This window comes from Lethenteron reissneri, chromosome 8, assembly GCF_015708825.2.
Source record: "Lethenteron reissneri isolate LAM-NWPU_2019-01 chromosome 8, ASM1570882v1, whole genome shotgun sequence".
NCBI classification, from domain to species: domain Eukaryota; kingdom Metazoa; phylum Chordata; class Hyperoartia; order Petromyzontiformes; family Petromyzontidae; genus Lethenteron; species Lethenteron reissneri.
The window spans coordinates 1,123,932-1,135,436 of NC_083786.1; the positions used below are offsets into that span (position 1 = coordinate 1,123,932).

Below are 11,505 nucleotides of genomic sequence, written 5' to 3' on the forward strand. Positions count from 1 at the left end.
CTGAGCCTTCCACTCCACTGAGATCATGGTTATGGCTTTTGTCAACGACCTCCTGGTGACTTTCGATTCTGGGTTGGCGGTAGCTTTGGTCAGACTAGACATTTCCTCTGCTTTTGACACCATCGGTCACTGTCCTCCTGCACCACCTGCAGACTTTGGGACCGATGACGCCATTCTTTGGATGAGATCTTGCCTGACTGGCCATTCTAGCTTCAGCAAACATGGACAAGATAATTCCAGCATCGTTCCGTCTGTTTGGCATCCCACAGGGTTATAGTTTTGGCCCATTCTCTTTGCAGCTTACAGATCATACATAATTTCCGTGTATCTGTACATCAATGTGCTTATGACACTCAGCTCTTTTGGTCCTATTTAAATAAACTTGCTCTCATAATGTCCATCAGCTCTCCAACACTGGCTGACACTCAACAACCTACGACTCAACCCGTCAAAGTCGGGCCATGATTTTTGCAATTCATCAGAAATTACGAAGTGTCAACGTGCCAGTTTCCATTCTCATGGTGGGCAATATTACACTGGACAAACATCTTTGGATTACGTCTTAGCGAGTTCATTCAGTTATACACTTACTATCCACGAACTCTACGTCATCGATAAGGATGTTGAAATTGCATAGATAAGGATGTTGCATATACCATCGTATGTGATATAGTTGCTTTCTTTTGTACGGAGTAAACAATGGCCTCCAAACATCTCCAGGGTCTCCAAAACATCCTCCTCATCAGAGTAATTTGCCTGGCCTCACCTCTTAAGAGCTCTGCAAACCTGAAGGAGCTGCACTGGTTACCAATGTGTGTGAGTCCAGTTCAACCTTGCAGCTCCAGCTCTTGTAACAAGGAAACATGGTCAACCAACTTACCTGAGCAATACCATCTACCATATGTACCAACACGAAATCTAAACTTATCTGGTATAGACCTGCTGTGTGAAATCCACTTGACCTGGGACAGCAGTATGGAACTTTTCATTTGCAGCCCCGGTGGTCTAGAACATTCTTGCCAAATTAAGTCTGATCAGCCTTGACAATCGGCGCTTTCAAAACCAGACTTCAAACACTCATTTTATCTGTTGAGTTTAATTTATTTTAATTTTCTATGCGACATCCGCACTTCCGTTTCTATTTTTGCTGAATATGGCGGCTTATAAATATTGGATTGACTTGCTCACCAAGTGGTTCTCATTTTATCAACCCCTGAGGGATAATGCATTGAGTCAACCCCCAACCAGGATTTGAACACTTATATCTTCCAATTGCAAGCTGCTCACTCTACCGCTGAGCCACCTTACATAGTGCGGTAAAACACAGTTATTATTTGCATTTTAATAAGTGTTTGCCTCAGTTAAAAAGGTGTTTATTACTTGATAATGAAATATCTATATGTGCAGCAAAGCCATAACCAGTCTATCACCATTTATTTTTCATGTAGTTAGCGGCCGTGCAACAAAGCCGAGTTTAATGACCCTGGCACAGCGCGCTGACCATTGCGCCTCGTGGCTGCCTTATCAGGCACTGTGCAGCGTGTGGTCTTCGCACTGCTAGGCCGTGCAATGCAGCTGCACATTTGCCTCGCAGATCTCGACGTGCAGGGCCACGATGTGACCAAACTGGCGTCCATGGCCAAGCTGAAGGCTGGTCGCCTGGTGCGTGAGCTCACTGACGCGTGCCTGCAGTTCTGGGGCGGCATGGGCTTCACCAATGAGGTTTACGTGAGCCGTCTCTTCAGGTGAGCCGTATATCTCAGAGAGCTGCTTGATGACACTGCATGCCACCTTCATATGAGCTGTGGCACTGAAATATGTTTTCATTTCAGGAATATAAACCACGACGTTTTGTTTTCCCAGGGATGGCAGATTAATTTCTATTGCTGGTGGTGCAGATGAAGTTATGCTCTCCATCATCTGTAAGCACATGGGAACCCTACCAGGCAAATAGGAAAACAGCAATCAAGACCTCACATGGGCTCCATCGCAAAAATACTGATGAAAATGTATTGTACCCATAACCAAATATAAGCAAACATCTTGACCAGTTTTGTTTTAAGCCCAGGAAACCCTGTAATGACAGCCTTTCCCTGGGTGGTATGTGACTCAACACCAGCCTGAAAGTGGCCATTTGTTTACTAGTAAGGGAAGATGATTGCATATATAATCCCATTTGAGCTGCTATGCTGTGTAATCCGTTCTTAAGCATGGGAAGTCTAAAAAAATTTATCAGGAGGTTCCTTCGAAGTTTTCAAATGACTACAAAATTTGCATTCGAGTCATTTGCGGTCTCATATATTAAAAAAATTTGGACTGACATGAGCATACAATGGTGTAATCTTTTTCCGATGACGTTGCGAGATCTTTAACGTCCACTGCAGGGAAAACTGTGTGCAGTTTTAATAGGTAATACACACCTCGGTGTTAACCAGGGTGGCCTACCGGTTTCAAACCGAGGACCTCTGCAACAAGCGAATGTGCTGCCGCTTGGCCACGTCATCGTGAATTGACTAAGACTACAGCAGTGTTCAGTCCTGCATAGTGAGTTGTGCCTGGCTCTTCTAAGTTCATTGATGCAGCTGCCTCTACAGCATTACTTTCTGCAAAAGAGTAATTAACTCTCTTCGTGGTCTCATGGCAGTGAAGCTGTTGATATAATGTTGATGCGTAATGACCTATAAATGACACTCATTATGTCACAGATGAAAGTGTTGGTAATATTTTCATATTGGCAAGCTGTTTTTAATAAACCATTCATGATGTTGTCCTTTGTGTTGATATTTCAAACCTTAATATCACCAGGGACTTAAGAAATGTGCACTTACAATCACTACAATGACTGCTGCTCCTGGTATATATAGTATATACCGGTTTAATTGAACTCGCTGCTTCCATCTAATTGATGGCTCCAGCTACGATTTTGTCAGTGAGATCTGAGTGGTTATGAAAGTGAATTTGAATAAATGTTATAAATGTTAGATTTCGCACGTCCTCATTACAAACATGCCTACGTAACATGGAAATGTTTTCTCCCATTTATATGGGGTTTGCTTAAATTCTTCGGCACCTAAACGTGTCTTGCATCACATCTCAATAGGGCATCCCCAGTAGCTGTCACCGTGCAGCACAAGGACATGTCCACTGTGAAGCAGATGGTTGTGCAGTATTTTACAGTTAATAAACCCGCGGTATTAACCTGGATGGCCTACCAAATACGAACTGCTAACCTCAGCAACATGTGGTTCACGTGGTTGCGCTGGGTCACATCAACCCCACCCAAATGTGGGGCCAGTGGGGGGGGAAAGATGTAGAGTAGGCTTGCCGTGATAGTAATTACATTATGAAGGATATGCTATTGAACTTAATGATATGGCGATGTCAGCCATGCCTGTGAATCGAATTTTGGTCACTCATTAGTGTAGTGTGCTAACTCTTCTGCCACCGCTTCAACCCTAAATACTCAGGTTAAATACCCCTAATTAGTCCTTATGCAGAATGTAAAATTAAATCAAGCAAGTCAACACGTGACAGTGGGGTTGTGGATTTCAGGTCTTGCATCTAAGAGGCAACAGAGAAATTCTGAAATCTGAAATACCCCAAAACACAACAGGAGTTCCACGAGTACAGGCACAATAAAGAGCCACTGATAAATTCGATTACAGTCACAGCTTGGTTTTCTATAGATTTATTCTCAACCTCATACCCTAGATTTCTATTGTCCAAATGTACATAAACCATAGTATAAGTTCTACAACGTCTGAATTACTCGTCTCAAATTGTGGGCCGACCAAAATAAACTTATTTCAGGTCAAGGATAAATCAAGTACTGTAACTGGGATTTGCAAAGAACTCGAGAATATGCAACGATTTCCAGGTTACAGGGCATTGAGATAAAATGGGTCACGGACAAAATGGTAATGGCAGTAGAAAGTACTTGGTTAGGTTATATCAAGATCAACAAAGTCCTAATAGCTAGCAATGAATGCCCAGACCAGTGCACATTCATGGAAGCAGGGGTGTAATTCTAAGCCACAGGCCTCATACAAAAGCCCAAATGGGGCAACCGAGATTGCAAGCTCAGGTTGCAGACACGTCAAGCAGGGCTGCGCAGGTCGCAGAGTTGCAGGTCTTGGCACAAGCTGAGCAAGGTGCAGAGGTCATGAGTGCACAGATCTGAGACACAGGACAAGCTGAGCTACAAAGTGGACTTGCCGGTCTTGTTATAAACCGAGCAATGTGCAATCGCAAGCTTGGAGGTCACAGACACAGGTCAAGCAACACTGCACAGGTCGTTGATTCAGAGGTCTCAGGCACAAGCCGAGCAACATAGGTGCTTGCAGATGTAAAGACAGTACAGGGGACTAGCGGTCACAGGGGGTAATGACAGGGGAATTAGAATGGTAAGATACTCAGGGCCACGGGGTAATTACAGGTTAAGGGACAGACGGGAACGATCTGGGGTCAACGAGAAGGATCGAGAATAGGGGCTGTGGCCAAGTGATAGAAGGGGACAGGTGCGGATCAAGGATCGAGAGCTAGCGAGAGGGTTTGAGAATAGGGGCGTGGCCAAGGGTCAAAGGATGGCCAAGCTGGGGATAAAAGGGGTCTCGAGGAGAGGCTTGGGGCTGCTGCTGGAGTTGGGGTTTTCACTGTCAAGTAATCATCAAAAGGCAGTGTCTCCTGGAGTCATTACACAAGTTTGCAGGTTATAAAGGTCTTGGACGTGGACGGAGGAGAGTTGCACAATTCTCTGGGTCTAAAGGTTTTTAGCATGGCCCGAGCAAAGTTGCACAGAATTGAAGGTCTCAGTCCAAACTGAGTAGAGTTGTAGCCAGAGGTGGTTAGGTTGCAGGGCTGAGTTAGGTTACAGTAAGCACTGTGGACCAGCTCCCAGGTGTCTATTGTTTTTCAAACACTTTATAGAGACATACTCTCTGGAATATCCACTCACGGATACTGTAATACCACTGAGATCACAGCTGTCTCTAGGGTACGGCAAATCCGGATGACCACCCCAGGCCTCGTGCTTTGAGGGGGCCCGTGCTTTGACATCACGGTGTCAGATGTAATAGGACAATCATCGACTTACGAATATAATTAGTTCCTGGGATCCGTTTGTAAGTCGGATCACTAATGTAAGTCGGAACACTAATGTACTGTATTTAAATGGGCATACGGTCAGTTTCGATTTAAAGCTTTCGCGACTGCAGGGATTCATCTTCTTGGTTCTTTCGGTAAAGCCACGTAGAATGGAAATAATAAAATAATAAAAATAAAACATAATAAAATAATTCTCACGACGTTTCGGCCAGAACACAAGCAGCCGTCCTCAGGTGAAGAACAGGTCTATCGAGAAGACAAAGTCTGAATGACAACCCTAGGCTTGGAGCGTCTTTTTTTAAGCTGGGTTGAAGGGGGGGAGAGCGCCTTGATAAAATAATTTGCATATCAAGAGGAATTTAGCATATTTATGGGAAATGCAGATATGCGATTAGTACTACTTGTGAGATGCGTAGGAGGTTTGGCGAGGGGTTTTAAGTCATTATGCCCGTGCATTATGCAGGATTAGCAGCATCAAAGGGAGGGGGTAGGGGTAGCATTAATAAAGAGAAGGAATGTTAATAGTATGTATCTGCAGTAACTAAACCACCACGTAAACAACTAAAGTATAAACTACATAGTATAATCAGTATAATAAATATACTCTTCAATAAGCTGAGCTACTAACAGTAAGTAACAGTAAGTAATACATACTAACAGTAAGTAATAAAAAAAAGACGCTCCAAGCCTGGGGTTGTCATTCAGACTCTGTTTTCTTGGCAGACCTGTTCTTCACCTGAGGACGGCTGCTTGCGCTGTGGCCGAAACGTCGTGAGAATTATTGTTTTATTTTTCTTTTAATATTTCCATTCTACGTGACTTTACCGAAAGAACCAAGAAAACATACGGTCAGTGTTATGAAATGTGTTATGGTTCAACAAAAAGGGAAGCATTGTTAAACTCATAAATAAAACATTTACATGTGAATGTGTAGTGACTAACTCGGAGACGATAAGACTTGGAGGCACTTTATTAACAAGCACCATCGGGTTTAACACTCTTAATAGTTAGTTAATCTATTGTCGGCGACGCTACTCAGTCAGGACAGTTGGTAGGCTGCCTGACTGGTGACGCCCTGAGACGGTGAAGACGGCGAGAAGAATGGTGACAAAGACTTCAGCAACACGACGGGGATCCCACTCCAACAACAGCCCCGAGGTCCCCGACAGGGGCGACTCATATACCTGTCAGCATGGCCTGGCTACACCCCCTTTCTGGAAGCTCCTGGCGGGTTCTTGGTGTGCCCCTTCTGTGACCTTTCCCCCAGATCCCCCTCTGGTGTTTATCCTGACCTTCTGACTTCAGGGCTACTGTAAGCCGCAGATCCCCGTCCCTGCCAGCAGCCAGCGCTATGATACTGTATAGTAAATAAAACATGAACTAAAGTAACATGAATAGAAAATATAATGTTTTATTTTCACTTACCTTGAGTCCTGATGCTGGCTTGCTTATTGGAAGGGGCGCAATGAGTAACCACAATTGCACAGATACAAACACACTGGGCACGTGCGCACGCAAGACAAAGGACACTCCAACGACGCCCCATATAGCCTTATCAGGCTGTTTGGTCAAATGCTATTAGAGAGCAGCGCCTATGAATGCTGGCACAGCACACAAGAAGGTGAGTAGCCAGCACCACGCCTGGCTGCCTTTGTATCTCCAGTGGTAATGGTTACACTGCAACAGATACTCATTTGAGACTGAGTCGACCTAGGGGAGGCCCAGGACCTATTCAGATAAACGTCACTGGTGTTGGTCGTGAGTGGAAATCGAACTCGCGAGGCAGGTTGGTAGCACAGTGCGATAACCATTGCACTACTGCTCCCCCTACACGCACGGACACACACACACAAAAGACAAAGATCTCCATTTTTAGCTTTAACCAGAGGTGGGCCGTCAGGGCCAGCAAGGCATTCTCTGCTGGCCTAGAGATTGTCAGAATCAGAAAATTATATTTTTTATAATTTAATATATACTTTCATTAACGCGATATGTATTTTTCAAAGTTCGTTCCCATCAATCTATTAACATCATTTCATTGTTACTCTCTCAGTTGTGCTGCTCCCAGTGCAGCTCATATAAATTAGAGCTTTTATCAAATCAGATTTTCCACCTGTGCTGTCTCCGCCTCTCGGGGTAAAAAATATACCTGAGGCCTTCAGGATTTCGAGTGAATCCCCTCTGCTGTTGAAGCAAATCGGGACGATGTTGTTGATTGTCATTCTTTACCCAATCACATTTCGAGTTTGCCATGTTGGGCGTATTCTTTGACACGCCCGAGCCTTCGAGCTGGCCTAGCAGCCTCTGTTATAATTTTTTGTGTGGCGTGATCGGAGGGCCAGTTCGCTAACCGAAGTAAAACTAGCTCGCACATAACGTAGCATCATCTAAGATGTATTTAAACTTTCTTTTGTGACGTTTAGATTTTTAGATGTAGTGCTTTAGATTTTTTGTTTAGATTTTTTATTAGCCCTGTTGTTTTTTTAACGCACAATGGCTGCAGGAGGAGAAGAAATGGATTTGGTGGCGGATTTACTGGCCAATCCTTTTTTAAGAAGGACCTTTCAGGAAAAGCCGGGCCTGTTACTAGCTATTACTGGTAGGAACGAAGTGGACCAGCCGACAATAGATTATTTCGTCCGTCCGTCCGATGTCCGATTACGTGTAGCAACATCGCCCCCTACTGAAAACACTTGGCATGACCCTACAAAAACCTTTAGACTCTGTGAGGCTTTCCTGGCTAAACAAGTGTAACATTCCCTTATAATTCCCTCAGATAGCTTTTGATTAAAACATTTAAATGAATGAGACTTTCCTGGCTAAACACATGTAACATTCCCTTACAATTCCCTGAGATAGCTTTTAATTAAAACTTTGAAATTAAATAAAAAAACTCACAGCACCCTAAAGCCTACAGCTAGGCCTCAAAAGTCTCCCTTCGTATCGTACCCCCGCGTGTGTGAAAGGGAGTTAATGTTTAACAATGTTACATTCCCTGATGTTTTAAAATAGAAACATTTACATTTAAAGCTTTTACATTAATAATTCAAACATTTAAATTATACATTAATAATTAAAACATTTAAATTAAAAATTAAGTCACAGCGCCCTAAAGCCTACAGCTAGGCCTAAAGCCTAGAACTAGGCCTCAAAATCTCCCTTCGGAACGTCCAATTAGGTGTAGCAACATCGCCCCCTACTGCACACACTTGGCAGGACCCTACAAAAACCTTTAGACTCAGTGGGGCTTTCCTGGCTAAACAAGTGTAATAATACATTATGTTTATATTCTTTGGTTATTCGTTCTTACCAGCCCACCCCGCAGGGTCCTGTTTATTATTATTACATGCTTTAGATCGATGCTGCTGGTGCGAATGATATGCAGATTCAGTGGCCTGGCTGTGCCTTTGTGCGTGGTGGCATGTGCGTTTAGGCCCAGCAACTTGGCTGGAATCTGTGGGGAAGCCTGTCGAATCCTGATTGTGTTATATTAGTTTTACGAATGTTTTGCTTGGTTGGTGGTGGTATGAGTAAATGTGACTGGTTGTTGTGAGTTTCTTGTTTCTTTGGTAATGACATTGATTTGGGATATGCGATGTCTATTTGTGATCCAGCATCCTGTCATACTGCGTAATAGTGGTACATCCTTTATGGTTTCAGTCACCATGTAATCATGTCTCTGCAATTAGTGTATCATAACTCTCATAGGTGTTGACACTCGTGTTAAATCACTTTATTCCACTCGATCAAGGTAACTGTCACTGAATATGGGGTGGTTACGTCGAATGACAATCGCCTATAGCCCTGGTGTCATGGTGAGGGTATTCGAAGGCCGTTTAATTTCGGGAGAATAGCACTGTGTAAAATACACGGCCCGCCACTGGCCTTAACAGACTAGGAGCAAGTGCTGTTAGCGAGCATTTGAGTGCTTTGTTGTTTTGTTTCGTACGGTTTATAATGCCGACCGTTGGTAGATAAGTCCGTTATATAACTTTCACGGGAAGGCCAATAACATGATGAGGTTTTTTTTATTAGAACACCATATTTTCAGAGGTCACTCACAACAATTATACCTAGTGGAAATGTCACGAGCCGCCATTGGAACGGGGATTGAACTCGGGTCGCCGCTTTCCTAACACAGCGCGCTAGCCGCTACACTACTGCTCCCCACCAATACCAATACCCGATATTCACCACTCAGTGACGGTAACGTGACCATGGCGCCTGTGCCAGGCCAGGTGCACTTTGAGTCCACGTGAAGTGTCGAAGGCTCGCTGACAGGAGGTCACAGGACAGACTCAGGTACCATGGGTTGACTGAGATGACTGGCAAATGCACCAGCTATACCCCTTCCTGTGCCAACTTGCTAAATTTTATCAACTCGGCGCTCCGCTCATTGTGAGCATCGCTCATTTGCTCGCCGTTGTTGTTGAAGGGCGACTGCCTTCTACTGCCCAGCAGCATCCTTCACGAGCCTCCTCCATAGAGGCCGATCTTGACACCGCTGATACCAGTCTTCGGCAAGTCCACTCAACTCCACATCCTCCCATACAGCATCAGTCCATCTCTTCTCCAGCAATTGTGCCTGTTTAGCCCCCTCTATCTGGTCAAACAGAAGCTGCTTGGGCATGCGGTGGTTGGGAATGTGGGCTACATGACCTACCCATCACAGCCTTGCCTGTCGGAGCAGCTCACTGATGGGAATCACTGGAACCCTCAAGTCGACCCAAACACCGTGGCTGCCTGTGCTGTCACAAATCTCTTCCCCATCCATCTGCCGGAATGCTGCAACCCTCCGGGGAGTCCTGTGAATCGAGGAAATCAGTCGTCTTCCCATTCATCACGACCTCAATAACGTTCCTCGTCATCATTTGATGTCTCGTGAGCCCTTTCTGACCCATGCGCTTAACCGTGAACAATACGAGTTCAACCCCGATGAGAGCTGAATGGAGTTCAAAATAACTCACACATCTTGCATCCGCACAAACCATGGCAGATGTGGATACCTGATGCACAAGTGGAAAATTAAAAACTCTCCCATGTGTGACTGGTCATCCAGAACAGACCGTACAACGTATAACGACATAATGTCAGATCCACAAATACCAAGGGAACATTACAGCTATACATTCCACTACTAACGTGGTTATCTGGTTTGACCACCTGAATGTGATATTGTACATATTGTATTTGTTGCTCTGCATCTACATTAGCCATATGAAAGAAAAAAAGACTCTTGTGCAAAAGATAGAAGTCCCTGATAAACTATGCGGTGGTATGAGTGCTTAAGCCATGGGTAATAAGTATGGTGTGAATTAATCAACAGGACATTATATAGAAAATAAATAAAATAAGGGACAGTGTCACTTATAGCGCACATAGAAGAGCTAAAGTGTCTCATGTGATATGTGACCAGGGCATGGTGAAAATGGAAAGGGCATCACACATTTCGATGGAGGACATAAGCCCAAAGAACGGGCCTGTGGACCAATATGTGATTTGCATCAAGGCCCTAAGCCTTTACAAATATTTTCATAAATAATCAGGTGGTGAGGGGTCAAGTAAGATAAGCCAGCATACCTTTAACGCATCCAATGGCTGGTTGGAGAATTTTAAGGAGAGATTTGCATTGCACAATGTGAATTCACAGGCGAGGCAGCATCTGCGGATTACGAGGCAGCAAACGCTTACTCAGCCGAGTTACGCACGATCACCGAGAAGGTCGAAAAGTGCGAATAAGTATTTAACGTTGACGAGACTACCTTATGGTGGAAGAGGATGTGGTCATGCTGCGGGCTTTATGGTGAAGTCGATACTGTTTTATCATTCCATGAACCCGCGGGGATTATAGGGGAGAAATAAACACTGTTTGCCTGTGTACTACCAATCGAATAAAAAAGCCTGGGTTACTGCAGTTGTGTTTTTGGATTGGTTTCACAATTGCTTCGTATTCTTGGTTCTTTCGGTAAAGTCACGTAGAAGGGAAATCATAAAATAAGAAAAATAAAACATAATAAAATAATTCTCACGACGTTTCGGCCACAACGCAAGCAGCCGTCCTCAGGTGAAGAACAGGTCTGTCGAGAAGATAGAGTCAGCAGGACATTAGACCATTTAAAGACAGAACCCATGGCATTGATGTGAAAGAAGCATTAGAGACAGATATTGAAGAAACCAACCTACATTTACAAAAACCTCCGGCAATTTAAATGGATGGGGCTCAAGCTATGCTCGGATCTGACGACAAATTTCGTGAATTCTGGACATTCCACTGCATCATTCATTGGGAGCAACTGGTGTCAAAAACGCTGAATTTAGACGTTATGAAACCCGTGCTGGAATTGCTAATTTCATTCACACGAAAGTTCTTAACCTCAGCCTGTTCAAGATTCTCATCGATGA

The 11,505-nt window shown here is 44.1% G+C and overlaps 1 protein-coding gene across 1 annotated transcript in view; it reads left to right on the forward strand.

Annotated features, from left to right (window-relative positions):
* Positions 1 to 2,768, forward strand: part of LOC133361663 (probable acyl-CoA dehydrogenase 6) — a 23,187-nt gene extending 20,419 nt beyond the window's left edge. Inside the window, exons 5-6 of the mRNA XM_061580651.1 lie at positions 1,502 to 1,745; positions 1,864 to 2,768. Of these exons, the coding sequence (XP_061436635.1) occupies positions 1,502 to 1,745; positions 1,864 to 1,954 (335 nt within the window). The 3' untranslated portion in view covers positions 1,955 to 2,768. The remainder of the gene's footprint in view (positions 1 to 1,501; positions 1,746 to 1,863) is intronic.
* Positions 2,769 to 11,505: the final 8,737 nt, after the last annotated feature.